At 43.6% G+C, this 21,210-nt stretch overlaps 1 protein-coding gene across 2 annotated transcripts in view; it reads right to left on the reverse strand.

Annotated features, from left to right (window-relative positions):
- The window catches only part of LOC123814193 (hedgehog interacting protein), an 81,180-nt gene extending 60,498 nt beyond the window's left edge, over positions 1–20,682 (reverse strand). The window contains exons 1-4 of one of the 2 annotated variants that reach the window (XM_045831849.1): positions 19,861–20,682; positions 13,926–14,118; positions 7,608–7,764; positions 6,380–6,581 (exon numbers count right to left, since the gene is read on the reverse strand). In XM_045831849.1, the coding sequence (XP_045687805.1) occupies positions 6,380–6,581; positions 7,608–7,764; positions 13,926–14,118; positions 19,861–20,139 (831 nt within the window). In that variant the 5' untranslated portion in view covers positions 20,140–20,682. The remainder of the gene's footprint in view (positions 1–6,379; positions 6,582–7,607; positions 7,765–13,925; positions 14,119–19,860) is intronic. The other variant, XM_045831848.1, reaches the window with a different exon arrangement.
- Between the last annotated feature and the right edge of the window lie 528 nt (positions 20,683–21,210).

Here is a 21,210-nt window from a genome sequence, read left to right on the forward strand (position 1 = left end):
CGGAACTTTTCTCCGAGCACGAGTGCTCGCGAGAGGAGGCGTGTCTGTTGTAGGCTGGGTTCTGAGGGCAGACGGCCCTGCCCCTTCCAAGGGGCTGTCCTCACGCCTGAGCTGCAGCACATTGCACGGACAAATCAGGAGACATTTGTTGCTGTTGTGTAACTGAAACCTTCCTTTAGAGTTCTCCCTTCCCTGACTTCCTAGAACCTTGTACTGATCGGCTTTAAAAAGAAATATTTTTTTGTTTGAGTTGAACCCTCTCTGCATGGTGGCATGACATGTTCACTTCACAGCCCTTTGCCCGACGGCTCCCCTCCCGGGTCCTTGAGATTCTACATCTGTGCTGGGAGGGGTAGCTGCTAGCGAGCAAAAATACGTGCCTTCTTAGTTTTCAGTCCCAGTATATTTCCTTTGCAAATCCTACAATTTATTAACTCTGGGGCAGATTGACACAAACCCTGTTCCAAAATAAACACACAAAAAGACATACATTACTATAATATCCAGGTTTAGAAAAACTACTCTGAAAGCAAGGAAATTCTGATGAAAGGTAGCTGCCGGCCTCGTGGGTCAGCTGGTCTGTGCTTAATCATGGTTAGGCCCGTGCTCTGACAAGCTCTGGGACCGGGCGCCTCTGCACAACCAGGCAGGTAGCGAGGCCAGACAACTAATGTCAATAGGTGATGCTGTAAAAATGAAGGTGTTGTCCTTCTCTAGTTACACATTTAAATAAAAATATATTTTAGATGTATCCGTCTGAATAAAAACCCACACACATCCATCAGGGTAGCTTTATTTCCGAGGGACTGCCGTATAATTTTGGTGCAAATGCTAACACTGTCACAGAATTTCCATAAATTATTATTCAATCCCATGTTAAGGGGCACTGTTAATACCAGGGAGCATATTTCCCGTGGCCACTGGAGCTTGTGAGTCATTCTCGGAGCTGGCGCATTTTCCTTTCCTTCCCCTCCTTTTCGTGTTAGTAAGACAGATGACAGTACCAGCTAGTGCTTATAAAGTATCGCTGATTCACGTGAGATCGAGCATGGGCAGTACTGGGTGCAACCTTTTATTACCTCTGTGTTGCAGATGAAGAAACTAAACCTGAACAGGCTAAATAACTTGCCTAGAGTTCCAATCCCAGCACGTGGGGTCGACGCAGAGTCTGGCACCCACCTGCCTGCAGGTCTAGGTCCGCAGCCTCCTCACTGTCCTGCCAGCCAGGACAGGTGGCACTGAGCAGGCCAATGCCAGCATCACCAACCTCTATTTCTTAAACATGCTCCTCGGTCTGCCTGCCCAGAGCGTTGTGGAGGGGAGCCCAGCCTCAGCCAGGCTGCCCTGGAGATCCGGCCCTGGTGACACACTGACTGCCTTATCGCAGGCAGTTTATTTAACTTCTGGGCCTCGGTCTCCTCATCTGTGACATGGGCTGGCAATCCCTGCCTCCCAGGGTTACGGTAGGGATTTCGGAAATAATCCCGTGGATTATGGAAATAATCTGCACAGTAGGTGCTTAAAAAATGGCAGTTGTGTCTAGTAAGAAAGGGCAGCGTGCCCGCTCTAGCAAGACGGCTTGCTTGGAGACTGGAGCATTGGGAAAGAAAAGCTATTGAGTGTCTCTGACAGGGAGGGCTGTGCTACCTCCTCCAGTTGAGAGAGAGTTCTGTGTCACCCGCATTTCCTTCTCATCAGACGAAACAGCGATAACAACGACCATCCCCAGCAGGTCTCTCTCTCTCTTGCTGGCCAGGCCATGAGATGGTGGCTGCCACGCTCAGGCAGGTGGTTTTTTAAAGGTGGCAGAGACCTTCTCTGGGCCCAGGTGTGTCTTGGTTTCTCACTCGTTTTAAATGATTACCATCGGACTTGTCAGGTTTATAGAGTCTGTTTCCTCTGCACAGCAAACCTTAGGTAAATGCACAGACAGTCACACGCACACCCTCCTCCCCTCTGCCGTGCCTCTACAGGAGGCAGGCGGGAGCAGGCAGGCCCCTCTCCCCCCACCTGGAGGCGCTGCGCACACCACTTCCGCGAGAAAGGCCGCAGGCTGGAAAGGGATGTGCAGGGTGCACCGGCGACCCTGGCCCAAGAGGCCTACGTGCACGTTCGTAGTGACGAAACCATCTTACCAACAGAATTGCCAATGCCAAAATGAAGACGTGCGAACACCGCACGTGAAAACTAACACAACGAAATAGGAAATTACACTGAGATGATTTCACCTCCCTAAGGGATTGCTTGCTTTTCTCTGTGGACACTCACAGTAGACTTACAATGAAAATTGATTTCAAGTTGGAAACATTTTTCACAGAGTACAGGGTATTCTGATGTAAAGGGCCAGCAACATTCAATAATAAAATATAGTTGGGTTTAATACTGTATCATTACTACTTTGATATAAAAATTAAGTGTATTAAAAATTTTTACTTGTAGAGCTACATTTTGTCTACATTTTAATTTAAATCATTTGGAATTAGAGTTTTAAACTACAAAAAAAGGAAGACATTGAACAATTTTAATTTTAGGGGAGACTATGCAATTTAAAGTGGCAGGCCACTTTTCGAATGCACTTACCTAATGGTTATTTGCAACAATACAGCAATTCTCTTTTTAAGATGAGGTTTAACAACTTCAAATGCAGTCATTTGCTAGATCAAAAACTTTTTTAACATTCCAAAATGGTGATCCTTCCATCGTAATATTTACCACATATATTTTGTTGTTTTCTGTCAATGAGCCCATGCTTTCTTCCAACTGAAAGCGCAATTAAAAGTGGGCTTCTAATAGTTTTCCTGAGGAAGCATTTGCCACATGGCCCAGCCATTGCCACATGTACCCGTGAGCGTGCTATGTTTTCCATACTAATTCTGAATCGTAAATTGCTTCTAACTTATGCTCCGATTCATAGCACTTTAACAAAAATGCACTAACATCTCCTGGGCTATGTCATAAGATCACAAGTTAAAGGCAGAGGACAATGTGAGAGGTTAGGTAGGTGTCTGACAAAGTTCAGAAAAGCAGGCCTTGGAGCCCTTGGATTTCACTCCACTTTTGAGGGTCACGACTCTGCGTGTGATGTACAAGCACGTGAAATCAGAGGCCACCCGGCAGGGCTTGCCCGGACGCACCCGGCGTCCTCCCCATATGCTCCTGAGGCTCCCGGGCACCCCTGCTGCTGTCTCTCAAGAGCCTCACCTCAATGGGCTCAGTCACCCGGACAATCAGCAGCTTTCAGCCTTACATCCTCCCCCCACCCCTACCCCGGTAAAAGGACCACTTCAAAAAGCATCTCTTGAAGTGAGGATCCAAGTAGATAGAGAGGGGACAGGGGTCCAGTGACACTCGTCCCAAGGACAGACGAGTCTCTCTGCATTGCCTGCTGCACACCGCAAGCCAAAGCAGCTGTGCATGCGAGACACACCTCCCCTGCCTGCTCAGGAGAGCTGGTGGCAGAGATCGGGGTTGTTGGTTTCCTAAAGGGGCCACCGTGCAGGTGACAGGTGCAGGCTTGTTTTACTGCTGCGCACCTGAAAAGCCAAGGCAGGCTTTCAGATGCTTGGTGGCCGGGGAACGTTTGGTGAAATTATACTAGAGAAACTTCTGGTGTCCTTGCCATTTTTTTACGAGAGGCTTTCAGGTATTTTTAGTAGACTACATATTTAAGGAACAGGAGTGATAACAGTTTCGGCAACTAGATGAATACCAGATTCCGAAAAGGAATGAAACCAGGACAAATTTAATGGGCAAAGCAATGATCCAATTAGAATTAATTGTTGAGCTTTTTAAATGCCACGTTTCAAAACTTTCTATCAAGAATCCTACATGCTGCCAGAGTTAACTCACCTCCTCAATCAAAGTGAACAAGTACTACGTGGAAGGCCAAGTGAATGCCTAAAGATACAGGATAAGTGACAAATGGTGTCCAACTACTTGATCCCAGGGATCATTTCAGTATTAGGATTTGGGCATAGACTGGGAGGGCTACTGGGGATGGGATCATCTTTTCCTAAATGGAACAGCAGTTTCAATTCATATAGCATAGAATTCAATCCATTCATCCAGCTCCACAATTAATTTTCTATAGCAAAAAGAAGTCGACTCTTTAGTTTGTGCTTTGCATTTCTGCATAAAACTTTTGCTCAATGAAACTACAGACAGTTATGCTCACAGGGCACTGACAGCTCCCAAGATCTGGGCAGCAGCACCTGGATGTGTCAAACTAGACAGCGTTCAGTTAGGGCCCATGTTGGGAAGAGCTGTCCGAGTTCCGGGAAAGACTGGTTCTTTGCTGGCTCCAAGAATCAGGGCTCGTACAGGTTTAAGGGGATCAACCAAGGCTAGTTCCTGCCGCAAAAAGGTCAGTCCTTTCTCATGTGACAGAAATCGCTATCAATTCTTAATTGACAATTAGCAGAAAAGGAATTTCAGATTCCCTTCCAGCCAGGAACTCTTATAATCAGGAATTCTGCTTTATGTCTGATTTAATCTACTCATGCTGGTCATTAATTAATATCATGGAGGATCCCACTGTGGTTCGTCTTGTATTCATTTCAAACATATGAAGGTTGGGTTTAGGATACATTATTAATTGTGTGATCTGAGTTTTGGCACCAGTACTGCTCTCTGTTAAAATGGCTTTATTCCCTCTCTTGGGATTTTAAAACAGAAAGGATAGCAAAGAAGTGATATGTATAATAATTTATGAAAATTCCTATTTGCATGACTTATGCAAAATGTGGACAAATAAAGAATATTGCCATGCACACACTAACTATTCATATATCCAGGATCCTGAAAACATATTCTTTTGTGTGTTTCTGCATTTATTAATATGGACCGATATTACCTTTATGGTCAGGAAAAATTCATTTACTTTTTATATAAAAACTGGAAGAAAGTATATCAAGATGTTAATAGTGATATTCTTTAATTAATGCGATTATAGGCAATAGGTTTTAGAAATACTTTCCCCAATTTTTTTTCTTTTTTAGAGAGCCTAGTTAGCCTCCACAGTAAGAAAGCTACACTCTAGTGAGTAATGGCCTTGTAGCTGCTCCTCTGTTCTTGGCTCACCCGCCACCCTGGCAGTGAGCTATCAGAACACACTCAGAATCGTTACTGAACTCTCATGTGCCGAACACTAGTGCTTGAAACAAAAGTTTCGAGAGACTTTTGATGATGTACAGAAAACACTACTAAAGAAAAATTGTATTGGAAGAAAGTTGAAACTACGGAGTTAAACAGATTTTCCAAATGATCTGTGTCTTGGTGCCAAAGTCCTTTTTCTTCGAGGACCGCAAGTACAAGGTGCTCTTCCAAGGCAGTATGTTTCACTGACCCATGTGGTCTGTCGCCACCTGAACTTGAGGCTGGGTGGCCCCAACCATAAGGCATTCCCTATATTCTAATTGAGTCATTCTAATTATTTTACATGGTATGCACCGAATACAAAGGTGTCTGGAATATATGTGTATTTTTTCCAACTTGTTTGTTCTGGTTTTGATGTGCTTACCTTTGAGTAGAGTTCAACAAAACAAGGAGGAGGTTATTTCTATACAAGTAGAAGAGTATAAATCCTCCTTTCAGGTTTTTTTCCAGTTAAGAAATGAAAGGGATAATCGGTTCTTCCCAAATAATATACAATGACCTTGTTTCATTCTAAAATAGTCATGAGTTGTTCTACCTGCCTTAATTTTAGAATGCCAAAATTTGCTTTACAGCTTAGTACTGCTAATATTATACTATGTTACTCTCTTGTGAAACAAATTAGATAATTTTATTTACATACCTACTAGACTATTTAACATGAGCGCTCAGATTGGAGAAGTGAAAAAGAAGGCAAAAGATGTGCTAGTATGTTATAAAGATGGCTTATTGTAGGTAAAAATATTTGACTTACCTGGAAAAACATCGCATAAAGAAGTCACAATGTAAGTAGCATCTTTTATGACACAGGCTCAGAAACAGATGTTTCTGAGTCAAGAGTGATTGCAAAGGCCAAAATAACGCCAAGGCCTCTTTGATTCTACCAGCAAATGCTGATACACAATTCTGCAGTTGTAAGTATCATGCTGACTGAACAACATTTCAACCAATACTTCATAAAACCAAGACTTATTTTAAATGTGAAAATTACATCAGGAAAGCATGTCAAAATACCAATCTGGTTGCACTGCTTCATAGTCACCAAATAACATGACAAATTTAACGTCACTGTCCCGACTCAGTTGCCATAGTTATTGTTCCCTTATGTTGTCTCCTTCTTTTCTCCTTAAACATTCTTTTATTATAAAGAAATACCTTCAGCGAGGATAACACTAAAATAAAAATTAACATAGCCAGAGCAAAGATAAAGAAAATTGAAAAAGCCAACCTTTATTCCACTTTGAACAAGTTTGTGAATATCCAAATAAGGCTCCTTGAAAATGTCTCCTTCGGGCGTGAGTATCTTCACGTACCCTTCTTTCTCCAGGATGAAGAGCCGCTGCGAGCCGTCCCCACTGTGCAGGGCGCCCACGGGCTGGCGCAGCCCGCTCACCACCTCCTGGAGGCAGAAGCAGCTGTGCTTGTGCTTTCTAAACAAAGAAAGGAAACCACTCAGCCTTGCTTCAGGTGCGGGAGGGAAGGGATGCACGTAGCATCCTTTTCAAAATACGTTTCCTCTAGGAATCAGTGGTTTGGACAATCCGGAAGGGCTGCTCACCCAAAGGCCCAATATAATTCTTTTCAACTGGGGGGAAAAAACCCCTGTCTCCTATTGGAAAGGAAAAGAGAAAATCAAAACATCGGGGGGAACACTTTGTAAAGTATGTGACTGTCTAACCACTATGCTGTACATCTGAAATGAACACAAAATAATACTGAATGTAAACTGTCATTGAAAAAATTTTAAAAATTAAAAAAAGAGCCCTGGCTGGCGTAGCTCAGTGGATTGAGCATGGGCTGCGAACCAAGGTGTCGCAGGTTCGATTCCCAGTCAGGGAACATGCCTGGGTTGCAGGCCATGGCCCCCAGCAACCGCGCATTCATGTTTCTCTCTCTCTCTCTTTCTCCCTCCCTTCCCTCTCTAAAAATAAATAAATAAAGTCTTTAAAAAAATTTAAAAAAGAACTACCATCCATATGTCTATCACCCAGCTTCAAAAATTACCAAAAAGTATGTATTTTAAAACTTCATAAGCTCATTATCACATCTTTCAGTGACTATCATTAAAATGAGCTTTACTCACAATAATTACACCTGCCAGAGAGGTACTCAGAGAAAAAGTTCTAAGATCTGTTTATAAAACTCTGATTTGCTAGTAGTCATTGTCCTGAATATTTCCACAGTGCCGTAACGTAACAACAACCATAAATTTCAAGTTAATACTATACTCATAAAACTCACATGATTCATGGAGAAGCCAAGCTCAGAACAGGAGATTAGTAGTCTAAGTATTAAAAGCATTTAAGCTAATATGATTGCAGAGAAGCAAACTACTAAAAAAAAAGCACCAGAAGGATGTAGCTGCTGGACACAAACAAAGACGGACAATTCACTTTCAAAACCACAAGATTTGTCAAGTTTTTAAGGAAAGATCCAAGGGAATTATCTGTATGAACCTGCTGATCTCTTCCACTTTGTCATATTCTTCCATCTGGTCCAAGTAGTTAGACGCCGGTCCTCTGATTTGTTTCCTCGGGAAATCTGGGAAGCATAGCCCACCGTCTCTCCTCGCATAGTAAAAGCAAAACTCCTCAGCAGTAGTTTGAAGAAACCCTTTAAAAAATGTAAAAAGACTCATTAGCAATAGTTAGTGTCATGTAAAAGCATCCTGTTTGAAAGATAAACTACAGGAAAAGAACTTTTAGAGACTATAGGAATATTCTAGGAAAGCACGGGTATATAGACAAAAATAAAAGGGCAGAAAAGTTTTTTTTTTGCTTGGGATTTCCATATTTTAACCAACACTTAAGAGGTTTGGTAAAAGTGAAATAATACTTTATTGGATATATTAAAGGGCTCTTATAAAATATACATTATATAAGCCCAGCATTAATCTTATAACTGTAGTGACTTATTTTCAAGCTTCCCCATTACCATCTGTTGCCCTTATGAGCTTATCTGATACTAGTCAGCATTCTTTGTCTTACAGTACTAGTAACTTCCTAAGAAAAACAAGTTAGAATCAAGAAACAGACCCGTTAGGTGCTAGTTTGGGCTGTTTTACAATTCTTATTCCACTGTCACTCACAAGTGATTAAACAACAAACCTAATGACGATCACAAGGTCAGTATATGCTATAATAAGTGACTGATTCGCTGTGCAATGATTAAGCAATGAGTTGATGCTAATAACAGAGCCACCATTTTCAAATATGCAGGTGCCTTTTTCCTATACCTCACTTATAGGAGACAATGATTATTTTGTAAGACACAAATATTTAAAATACCCTTTCAATCTTCTCAAGCAGAGTAGCTGACATACCACTCTTCACTAAAAACAAATTACAATGAGCGAAAACAAAAATGCAAAATAAGCATCTGAAAGATAGTTACTTACTATATTAATACTTTATATGAAATGAAAATAGCTCTATTTGAATAAGAAGAGGGCTTTATGATAAGACAGAATTTTGACATTCCTTTCATGATTTGAGTTTAGGTATTGGTTTTTGGGGAGGAGGGCATATTAGTTAATAATTCACTTCCATATTCTGATGATTTCTACTATCAAAAGAGTTTGTTGATACCAGAGTTGACTTTACATGAAGTCCTAAATCCCTGCTTTTGGTCTCATACCTTTAATTATGTTTCACATCTTGATTTTTGCCCAACATATCAAATGATCATACCCGCATCAAGACTGTGATAAAGGAACTCAGTGGAAGTTCAGAAGCTGTGTAACACATTCCCGTTTGCATGGATTTCTTTTTTTTTTAAAGATTTTATTCATTTATTTATTTTTAGAGAGAGGGGAAGGGAGGGAGAAAGAGAGAGAGAAACATCAATGTGTGGTTGCTTCTCACATGGCCCCCACTGGGGACCTGGCCCGCAACCCAGGCATGTGCCCCGACTGGGAATCGAACCAGCAACCCTTTGGTTCACAGCCCACGCTCAATCCACTGAGCTACACCAGCCAGGGCTGCATGGATTTCTAAGAACAAGCATTGGAGGGCAACCAAGTGAGGCTTATTGATGGAACCTCTTAGGCATGCAAGTTTATTTTCTGTGAGCTTAACCTAAGTCCCCTCAAATCAACTAGTCTTGGGAACCGAGGATCCCAAATGGTTAATACTTGGTATAGATTTTTGACCTAACTTTTGGGTAAAATGTCTCACCCCTAAATTTCTGAGACAGACTCTGCAAGGCCAATATCTGATGAGGCTATTGAGAAACATCTTCCTTGGGGGGGCCCAAAAAAGGAGGCAAGGCAGCTGGGAAGGGTGCTCCCTGGAAGGGACAAGACAGCTGGAAGGAGGTGATCTTTCTTTGAAAAAAAAAAAAATCAGGGATTAGAAATCGAGAAGAGGAATGACAGCGGCAGCCACATTTACTCATCTGCAGTAATTCACTGTTTGAAAAGGTCAATTTTTTCGCCCTGGCTGGTGTAGCTCAGTGGATTGAGCTCGGGCTTTGAACCAAAGAGTTGCAGGTTTGATTCCCGGTCAGAGTACATGCCTGGGTTGTAGGCCATGGCCTCGAGCAACCGCACATTGATGTTTCTCTCTCTCTCTCTTTCTCCCTCCCTTCCCTCTCTAAAAAATAAATAAATAAAATCTTTAAAAAAAAGGTCAATTTTCTCCTCGAGTCTTTAATGGCTAAGCACGCAGAGGAAAGCTGCCTAGTATCGTTCAACAAGTCTCCTTGGGTTAGAAAGAAGAGAAGAAAAACTGAGTTGCTACATCAAACTTTTGAATAGTTTTGGGCTAGATCTTTCTATGTTTGGATATATAAACACATATCATATAATATCTCTACTTATATATCTATATAATTTATATCATATATAAAATACAGATTTATATAATGTACGTATTTTATACAGATGTATATGCACCCTCAAACAAGCAAGACCCCCATACCCATCTCCATACATTTAGGAAGAGTGTCAGACTATGGATATATTTATAACTGATTGTGTGAAGGAGAAATTTTGGGCCACAGAAAAGTTTCGAAGCATAATTCTGAAGAAATTTCGGATTTGCCTTTTTTTTTAAAAAAATCTGCATTCCAGCCTTAGAGTCTGCAAACCAATACCATCTTAAGGGGAAATGAAGGAACAGTGCGGGTGGCTGATTCCACTTTCTAAGGAATTAACAGCTGGGGACAAACATGAGGAAATGAGAAATCAGAAGATGAATGGTGCCAATGCATACACTCTGGAGCTCCAGAGGTACCATGCTCGCTTAGCATATTAAAAACAAAACACAGAAGGTTGGCAAGGAATTACTCCAAGCTTTTTACAGAATCTAGACACAGTGAATCATCTAAGTGTGAAAGAGGGAGCCAATCAGAAGACTTTTACATATAATATGGGAGTTTTTCTTACAACCAATAAATGCAGTGGATTTTTCTGGGAAAAGCTAAAAGGGATCCCGTTCAGGATGTTGGGCCACCAGTTAGTGCCAGGGAAGATGCGGTTCACCAAATGGTACCCTTCTGTTTGGGAGACTACACTGAAGAGCATCTCTCTCGAAGTGAGTGTTTAGCTCCCCTCAGACCACCATAATAAGATCAAGTCTGCTAATGACGGAAGTTCACTGATTGTTCCAGTAACTGTATTTGTTGTTTAAACTCCTGATAACGTATCAACTGTCTTGCACCTGGAACTCTTCTCCTGGACCCAAACCCCATCCTACAATACCACGAAGCACCTTGTAAAACACTGTCGTGTAAACAAATACTCTCTGTGAAAAATTTTAAGCTCTAGCTTTTCTCTCAGCATGTATGCTAGAGAAAAGTTATTCTTCCTCCTTACATGTGGTGGTCATCATGATAAAGAAAAACTGGGAACTACCCTGCCACCCACTGTCAGTGAGACCTGCACTCCAGAGCACTTTTCTAACAGGGATGGTGGATTCGATATGTCCATCCGTTCCCTCTGGTTTGCTGTCCTGGGACCTAATAAGACACATGTGTAAGAGATCTGACGGGGGTCAGGAGTGGCTGTGGACTAGAGAAACTCAGTAGAATCAAGTCCTTGACCTTGGCCTCATTAGCAATGGGATTAAACCAATTGAACTAATTGGGTGCAGACATGTCACACTACAACCACCTACAGACGATGCTCTAAGGGTGATAAAAATCATTTGGACGACAGGTGTAAGCAGGGAAGCAAGGCTTTGCAGAGTGCAGCGTGCCATCCTTCAGCGGGCGGCAGAGCGTCCACTCTGTTCGTCATAATTCGGGCAGCAGCGGAGCACTGTGGTGTCAGAAAGGAGCTCCTGCGTGGGTGTGGGTGTTTTCCTTTTACTGTAATTTCAGTCTTTTTCGAGTTTTAAGAATTTACCTCCTGAAGTAAATTCACAAGGGGAGAATCTGGTTAATGAAACTCGAGTGTATCCTCACTACAGTGAGTTTTACCTTAACTTCCTTTCTCGTTTTTGGGAAAATAAGCAGACCATGAATATTTCAGAATGAAAGTTTCTAGAAAGTAGCTTTCTCTCAGGGGTACATGTGTTCTGAAGGGTTCAGTGTGTTCTTAAAGCCCAGAAGGCGGAGCAAAGGGACAGATCATTTAGGGACGTGTTTCTGCATGGATGGGGCGAGGGAGACACGAAGGCGTCTCTGGAAGTATCTCCAACCCCTTTCAGCAATTCCCTCAGCCAAACACACCCCTCAGGTGCCTTCCTCATCACGCTTTTGATGCTCAGAAAGGGGAAGGTATTAAGGAGGATGGTCAAAATATGTTGACTAGTTTCTTGTAAAAAAAAGAATCACAAAGCAAGGTTTTTTTTTTTTGCCATTTTGAATTTAAGACAAAAGTAAACAGCGTCATGAAACGAACTGAAGAACTCGCCTTTTGAGCAATTTCTGGAAAAATCTGTGTTCTAGAATCCTCAAGAGCCTCCTGGGTTAGGGCCAGGGCTAAGGGCAGGATCACCCTCTTATTCATCACACTTTAGGAAGCAGCAACCTACATGCCAAGGATCTGGCTAACAAATGGATCAACATAAGCAACGCAAAGAGAGCATTATTCCCGCTCCCTCTGTGGACACGCATTTAGAGCAATTATCAGCATTTGACGGACTCAGGGGGAGCCCCTCTGCTAGCTGTCGAAGCCTGCTGGCCTGGCCCGGGACAGCGCCCCGGCGGCTCCGTCCACCGCTGGAGCGGAGCTTTCATCTGGTTATCTTTCAAGGCAGCCTGGGTGGCCACCGAAAGCACTTGACATCTTGATGCACTTCAGCAGTTTTACATATATACAAACTTTGTAGAAAAATAAATTTGTCATTCGTCACCACATCTGTTGATCTGGGGAGTGAGGTGCTTGCTGTTCTGGCTCCTGAGCTGTCCGCTGTGCTCTCTCCCACAGTGGATATCGCTTTCTGGTGTTTGTTTTGGAAGCTAAAATAACTTCAGATACAGGAAGACCCCCGCGGATGAGTTCCTAAATCCAGCACGGTTTTCTTTATCTCGAGGGGAGAGAGGTAGACGAAAATGCTAAGTGTCGATATCGCTTTCAACCTAGGGTGGTAAAGGCAAACCTTCCAGGCTTGAAATGTGCAGCGGACCTTTATGGGACCTAATCTGTTATCGCTTCTCGACAAGCCATCTAGGCAACCGTGACCTGTTCCCCTTTGCTTCGGGGAATGTGATAAAGAGGAAGAAACAGCTGGCTTCAGAAAAGCCTTGGGAACATGGCTGTAGTTTATAAAGACAATAATAATATTTTCACATGGAATGCGTTTACATATATGTTATGGCACAGCAAAGGAAGCAGGCCACCTAGTCAAAATGTTTTCCTAGCTTATTAGGGGAGCTCTATAAAAAAAATACCAAAGAAATCTACACTTTTCTGGGTCAGAGAAAAAAGGGAAATGTGCATAGCAGTTCAAAAAAAAATTCTCCCAGGGCATCCCAGAGTTCTTGAAGCTTGTCTTTTCCTCCAGTGCCATTTAGCTTCATAAACTGTTAGCTTCAGTAGATTTGTTTGTGTGTGGCTTTGCCTAACTAAACAGAATCTGTCTCGTTAAATTCTTCTCTACCTCTATGTTGATTCTTCCAACTAAACCAACAACCAAAGTTTACAAACTTTTGATGGTAAAATTAATCAACACCCAAGACTCTATATGTTTATCAGGGCCCAGCCCATGATGGTGAGCAGGTATATTTGGAACACTGTGCGTGCAAGCACTTGCACACGCGCTCTATCACTTTCTCACTGTACCGCTTCGGTTAAGGCCCCGGGGGTCTCCTGAGGCTCAGTTGTCCTCATCTGTCAAGGGGAGATGACTCTACCCATCCCACCTCCCAGGGGTTCTGAGGAGCAAGTTAGTCCTTATATGTGAAAGTGCTCTGTAAGGCATTGCTTTTTTTTTTGATTTTGAGTTGTATTTTATTTAAGGAAATACTTTCAGAGTCAGTGGGCAGTCTGCACGGATGTGTCAGCCATGTACAAGAGGAGGCCGTCTGGATCCCGACGTTGGATGGGTAAAGACACCAACCAGGAATGTGCTGGTGATCCAATGCATACCATGATGTGTGTGAAGATCGCCAACTGTATCACTACGTCCCCAACAGAGCCAACATACTGCTTACGGACTGAGACGACAGTCATGCCCATTGGCAGCAATGAAAGGGCACGCATTTGAAAAGGTTAATGGCGAGGGAAGAATAGGTATTTTGGAAGATGACATTCACATTCCACTCCTGTATGCAAGCATTTCAGAACAGGTGTCCTGGGAGCGGTTTATTGGATTTATGCATCTCTTTACCTGGAATGTGGCCTCGGCAAGTGTAGAAGAATTCTTTGCAATAGTCTTTGCAGAGCAGGGGAAGCGCGGGGTCTCTGTCCATGGCTTCCCTCTCGGGCGAGTGGAACAGGCCCTGAGAATTCGGAGAGCAGAGCGCGCATTTGATTTCTTCCAGCAACTTCCCACACTCAGTGTTGTTGGTCACTGAAAATATCTGAAAGCCGGAAATCAGAAATAAACTTTTTAGTGACGTGAAGTTAGGTTTAGTTACTTCTTTTTTGTAATCGTGTAAGTAGAAGAGTATACTTTGGCCAATGCAGTAGTCTGAGAAGAATTACCACGTGACAATAGAGAATGCCTTTATAAGGATGTAAGTACTCCCATGTATGGGATACAAGGGCCCAGAGTAGGAATGGACAAAAGTCGTCTTACTCTCGCAAATCAAAGTGGTTTGTCTGTCTTTCGGATGCAAAAAAATAAATGACAATTTTATGTAGACCCTCGAATCCTTTACCACTTGACTCTGCCTCAAACTGCATACTGATTGATACTTAGCTTTAAGATTCCAAAATACCTTTATCCAACAGTATATAAAGCAGAATTTTTTTTAAACCATGGTTTATTTGTGTCTTAGGTAAAAATCTATTTCACTCCTGGAATTCCTAATATGATAGTCTCAAAGGTGTGAACTTGAATTACATTTTTCTAATTTCAATTCATTTTCAATCTACAGATTACATAGGGAAAGTTTTCTAAAGTGGGGGAAAGTCTTTCTCTTTCATGTTTTATAAAAATGATACCTGAAGCTGAATCAAACAGGTTCAAGAGCAATTTTCATTATTCATTGTACCTTAGCCAGGAAAAACCTTCTAACTAGCTCCTCAGGTATGTTATATGCAAAAGTAAACACAAGAGTCTAATAAAAGTACTTTTGTATAGTTATTGAGTGAGTTCTAATGGGAAAAGGCATACTTTTATCTTTATTTATACAGTTTATGTCTTTTATTTCAATAAGACCACTTGGGGAGCCATCGACTCAGTGAGGTTAGGTCTCCATGTCTACTACTAACTTTAAAAAGCTGACTCCAGAAGTCCCTGGAATAAATAAAAAGGAATAATATCAGCACAATATTTGATTCTCAGGCCAGTACTCCATCCACAGAGCCATCCCAGCCAGGGCAAGCACAATATCTGAGACGTGAATATGGTGCTTGTCTAAGCCAATAACTGATTTTTCATATTAATAAACACCATAATGGGATTGCATTTTATACCTTTTCCCAACTTTTGTAATGATAGTTATACTTTATCATTTCTTTAGAACTGTAAACTGAAATTAATATTTGAATCTCTTAAAGCAAACATTTCATCCACAAATTGAGATTCTAATTTGAGTACATTGTATGGCTTCTATTTTTTTGGAATGAAGATATTCTAGGTGGCCACAAAATTTGGGTCTGAGAGAGCAAAGCAACTAAAAAAATAGTCGAATACAAGCATGCTGAAATTTTAGTATGCATTAATTAAAAATTCATTAGAAGTAACCCAATTTCAGGAAAAAATACAATATGTAGTAACGATCTACAACATTCAGAAGTCATTTTTAATGACAACTATACTTACATATTAATTTTTTATCAATTTGCTTGAATGACAATTGCTTAAATGGTTCAAGTTTCCTAAAAGGAAACATACACCAGGCACTTAGAATTTGCATTCCAAGAATGTTTTAAATGTCTCTTATTGTCCATACCCTGGCAGCCTCACCAGATCTTTCAATATTAATACTGTTGGACTTTGTTCTGTTTGTTTATCACACAGCAGCCCTCTGAGAACAAAACCACCGCAGGGTGCTGAAACCACCTCTCAGGCCGGCTGAAAAGCTGCAGTGCCATCACCTTTGGTTTTATGGGGAAGACGCTTGCTTCCATTTCTTTAATAGCTGAGCCCACACGATCCCCATGTACGCTCCCAGCTGCTCTCCAGGAAGAGCTTGATTTTAGTGCCTAAAGAATTTTGTCTTTGACAATTTTTGGAATGTGTCCTGGCCACAAGATCTCTCATCAAAAGTTTCAGGAATAGGATTCAATAAATTATCTGAAATCAAGTATGATATTATTCTTTGTAAAGCTGCATGCTGTTCCGGCTCAGCAGGATGGTAACATTTTGCTCTGTGTGAGGTCTGCAGTGTAAATACCCATTTGAAGATAGATAGAGCCATCATTCTGGCTTTGGTTTCAATGAACCAATAGTCTTACTGAAGTCAATTAAACCGACTCAGCCCAAGCTGCAACACTGTTTTGGACAGATGTGTACTGCTGTGTGTGTCTAGGGTATTTTTTTTTTCTTTTGGGCCAATGTGTCTGTGCCTATATAGGTCCTTAACTTTATGCCTGACAATGTCATCAATCTTAAGAAGAAATTTAAGCTAATTTCCTGTTTCGATTTTTAAAAGCCATATACAAAACCATCAAATTATAGTGGTTTAAACTAAATATACTTTGGAAATCATGTAAAACTTCGAAACATTATTACAGCATGCCTAGTAATGATTGTGGCTGTTGCTAACTAATTTATAACATCTGGCAGGTCATCCTTTAATCTTTAGCCACATGAAAAGTAAAATCCATAGAAAAAAGGTAAGATAAATCCTGGAATACACAGTGAAGCGTGGCCTACAACTAGAGCTTATCAACAAATAGTAAAATGGGTGACAGAGACCTTCTGTATTTCTCTTTATCTAATCAAGCAACTGAACAAAGAGAATAAAAAGGCCCCCACATGGGCCTGAGGAGTGGACAAAAGGAGAAAATGCATGACAGTATATTAAGATGTCACCTTAAGATCACTTGGTACATAAAACGTTATTTCTAAAAATCATATGACTACACGGTTCTTCAGCTGTGGGGTAGAACCCATGGGTCTCTGGACTATAGTGCTGGATTATGTCATTAAAGAGTTCAGTTTCAATTTTAGGCTAATATGTAAATAGATCATTGTACCAAGGCAGCTGTTAAAGGGACCCCAGGATGAGTTATTTGTTTAGTTGGATGTGTTCAACAATAGCCTTTGTCCCTGAAAGAGCCAGAGCAAACAAATGATTGTAAAAGGGCACACTTGAAAACAATTACTTTTCACCCATTCCTTGACAGCTTTGGCTGTGAAACCACCCAAGGTAGCGAGATCTTCTATGCTTCTGTGGCTACAGTCTAAGTTTTAGAAATGGGGGTATTTCTGCTAGTTGCAGATTCAGTTTGGCTAATGGGAATTAGATCCTTTTAGCATGCTGTACTTGGGAGCTACAAAAATATTAAGACAATATAACTTCCTAAATGTTGGCAATCATTATTTATAATGGTTGTTAGCCATCTCATTACAATACATAAAACTATTAAAATGTACAAAAAAAATTTAAAATATAAAAGCATAATACTTTGGGGCTAAAGAACTGAACTCGAAGCTAGTTCATCACATGAAAGAAAATGTGTCAGCCTGGAAACTGGATTTAATGGCACAGTGGAGCCTGCTCAATACTCCTACCCAGTTTGCTACTATCTATTTGTCTATGAAGTTTTTTTTCCCCCAATAGGAAAAGGCTGCTCCTGTCATTTCTTGAAACGTTGCAGAAATATTTCTGGGGGGAAAAATTTTTTTTCATAAACAAAAAAGAGCCCTTTCAAATAGCCATCATCTCTTCTGTGCGCACATATGAAATAAGACCCTCACATATATTATAAACCAAGAAGGCTTAGGGAAAGAAGGGAAACGGTGAGGTTTATTATAAAATAACATGTTTTAGAAACTATTACAACCTGAGAGCTAAGGTAGGTCAAGAATGCACAGGCACAGCTATGTCAAGTCTCTGATTTGAACAATTTGAGTATTGTTGGTTTGCAAACCATTTGTAGTGAAGCCAGCAAAATCCAGTGCACCAAATTTAATTCAGACACACTTCCCAAATGAGTAGGGGTTTGTTGGAGATTGGAAGGATGTAAAACGGAAAGGAATGTGGATAGCTAACATGGCAGATTGCTTCCTAAAGAATGATGTCTTTAAAAAAAAAATTTGACGTGACTTCTCTTAAGGATTATAACTCCCATCACCCTCTGTCCCCCCTCTCCCCCTCCCCCAACCTTCACTACATTTAGTTCAGAACAAAGTTTTCATTCCTCACGCTCCTGTTCAGTACGGCAGGGGGCTGGAGATCTTGGGTGTACCCACAGTACACGCTGCACACAGGGAGACTTAATGGGAAAAATTTCTAAACCTTCCTCTGCATCTCTGCCTCTTTTGGGATCCTGGCAAAGCCCTGCAGATGATGTGAATGTAGCTATTCTGTAACTTAATTCAATTACAACACAGGAGCTTAATGACATTGTTTTGAATAAAACGCTGGAATATCTGTCCCCGAATCTCAGGCTCCTGCTGCATATGGTAAGAATAAAGAGTGAGCTGCAGCTGAAAACCTGCAGCAAGACAGTTCGCACTCATCTGGGAATAGAGCGCGTTGGACAAATGCTCCCTCAAAAGGCATGAACATTTGGACAGAGCTGGGGACTGAAAGAGAATGATGTTCTCTAGTTTCACCCATTAGTGAACCAACTAACAAACACAATGGTGTTGTTGTTATTCTTTTGCCATAAGCAACAGGACGCTGTGTGTGGGCAGCAGTTTAGTGGGGAGGAGGATAAGTCGACCCCTTTTTGTCCTATTGATTTTTTCCTATTTGCATGACTTGAGCAAATTAAATGATGCAATATGGCTTTTTGTTACAAAACAAAGTGAGAGATACCACCCAGACACATATGTTGATTCGTAGGAGCTGTTTACATGAGAATAGAGTGAAATCTACCGTGAACTGAGCATAAAAATTAGATTCAGCCTGGGTATTTTTCTTTTTCTTTTTTTTTTATTATGCCTGGGCCAGCAAGACTGAAGCACAGGTTTTCCAAGAGTCTCTCAGCCCTTCACAACTGCAGTGTTGTAACGGAGGCATTCTTAATGAAACCTAAAGTGGGGAAAGGGAGGGGGGAGCAAAGACACCTGATTGTTTATTTCACGTGCAGCGATTGTTAATGACGCGCCCCCCCAGCCTTTCTTAGGAGTACACAGTAGACAGCACACATCACTGCATCCCATCATGGCACGGGGGATGTTGCAAACTCCAAAACAAGCCTGCCTTTTCACTCCGCCAACACCCTTTTCATACTTGTTTAAACTTATCGACACGAGGAAAACGTCAGTGCTCTTCGTCCTGAAACACGTTTCCAGGGGAGATCTTCCCAGACAACGAAATACCACTGAAAGCCGGAATTGATGGTACCACCAAACGTTCCAAACAGAGACGGAGGATTGTCTTGGTTTTCTGTGGTCAATACGCCCCAGCAAAATCTCTCGCCAGTGTTTCGGGTTCTCAACGAGAGTCCCAGGAGTTCCCTTCTCGCTGTTTAACGATTGCAACGTTAGACAACCCCCTCTGACGGGGCTGGGGATCATAAACCAACCATGCTTCAACATCCTTGACGATTCAGCCCTCTCCCTAACCGAGCACGTGGAGAAAGATGCACGAATCTTTTCACTCTAGAAAAATAAACCGGAAACCACAGCCACCCTAATTTACAGTTTCCCTGCAGCCCATGCCCGACTCGATCCAACACACACTGTTCATCGCGATTCTTTTAAAATATTTGCCCAGCCCCGAACGCGGGTACCACAGAAGCTTTTCTGAGACAGTTTTGCACAGCATCCCGACCGCGGACTCTTGGGGGTGGGCGAGGTGTCTGCGCACCCCGGAGGAACGCACACCGGAACCACGCCAGAGCTATAAAAAAGTTATCAGAAAGAACTTCCCAAACAAGTGTCGCCCTTCTCCCGGCCACCAGCGTCGCCGGAGCCGCAGGGAACCCCGCCCGGCCAGCATGCCAGTCTCGCGGCGGCGAGGCGGGTGCGTGCCTACCTTGTGATCCAGGCGCCCCAGCCCAGCGCTGTCACTCCGCAGGCAGCAGGACAGCCGAGGGTAGAAGCCGCCGCATAGCATCTCTCCCCCGCTGAGCAGCTCCAGCTGGGACATCATCCGCCTATCTCTCCTTTTCAGGCGCTTCGGGGGGTTCCCATTCAGGCACCTTCTCCTCCTCGCTCCGCTCCCTTCGTTCCTTTCCCCAAACTTAGCATCTCCTTCGAAGAAGCCCAGAGCCACGGCCAGCAGCAGCAGCTTAAATGAGAGCATCTTCAGCATCGTCTGCCCGGAGCGGCCGGGGGTGGGCGCGGGCGAGAGGGGGGGAACGCCACTGCCCAGCAGGGGCACTAGGGCGCAGCGCCGGGAGGAGGCTGCAGGGCGGCGGGACACTTGCGAGGCAGAAGGAGGTGGTGGGGACGATGCAACTTGGCCAAAAATAAAAGACGAGGGTCCAGTGCCTTGGGGGAGCCCGAGGAGCGAGAGAAAGTTGTGCGGATGACACCGTGTACAGCTGTGCCAGTGTCAGTGGGGTTAGGGGCTTTCTGCTGCAGCTGGGCAGTGGGCGGAGGGGCAGTTGGAAGAGGAGGAAGAAGAGGAGCCGGCCGCGGAGGTTCACTTGTCCGTGTAACGGGAGTTGTTTAGGTGAGACAGTAGCTGGAACAGAACCGGCGGCGGCGGGGCAGGCGAACGCAGGGCCGGCGCTGGGCTCTAGATGATGCTGAGGTCTCCTCTGCCGGCGGCTGCAGCTTCTCACACAGCCTCTCATGTTTCGTTCCCTCTTTTCTTCTTCTTTTTAACTAGCGCGCGGGGAGGTGCTGCCACCGCGCGCCCCTTGACGTCACCGCTTCTCGCGCGCCCCCGCCCGGACTGGGGGGAGGGGACGGGGCGGCCCGGGCGCGAGCGCGTCCCCGGGGCCCAGCGACCTCCGGGATGCGCTGGGAGGGGTGGAGGGCCGCGGCGGCGGGCGGAGGTGGGGGCCCGGCCGATCTCTCGGAGCCAGCCTCCGGGACGCGGAACCCAAGGGGCCCGCCTTGCCCGGATGCCCAGGTGGGGGCGTCCACCGCCCTGGTCCTCCCGCTGGTCGGCCAGGGGTTAGGTCGAGGTCCCGAGAGTCCCCACCGGCTCCTTTCTCCTGGCCGCAGCCCCTCCGCGCGACCCCGGGCTAAATAGGCGGCGGAGCTGAGTCTCCGAGAGAAAGTGAGTAGGAGTGGGCCGCGGGAGGTGAGGAGGGAGGGGCCCCCTCCTCGGCCTCCCCGTCCGGGCCCCGGCCCGCCCCTCACCCCGGGGGAGGATGAGCTGAGACCGCTGGAGGTGGCTGGAGGGAGCTCTCCGTCCCCTTCCCCGCTGCTG

Source organism: Phyllostomus hastatus, unplaced genomic scaffold, assembly GCF_019186645.2.
Source record: "Phyllostomus hastatus isolate PE091 unplaced genomic scaffold, TTU_PhHast_1.1 phas_contig_159, whole genome shotgun sequence".
In the NCBI taxonomy this organism is placed as follows: Eukaryota; Metazoa; Chordata; class Mammalia; order Chiroptera; family Phyllostomidae; genus Phyllostomus; species Phyllostomus hastatus.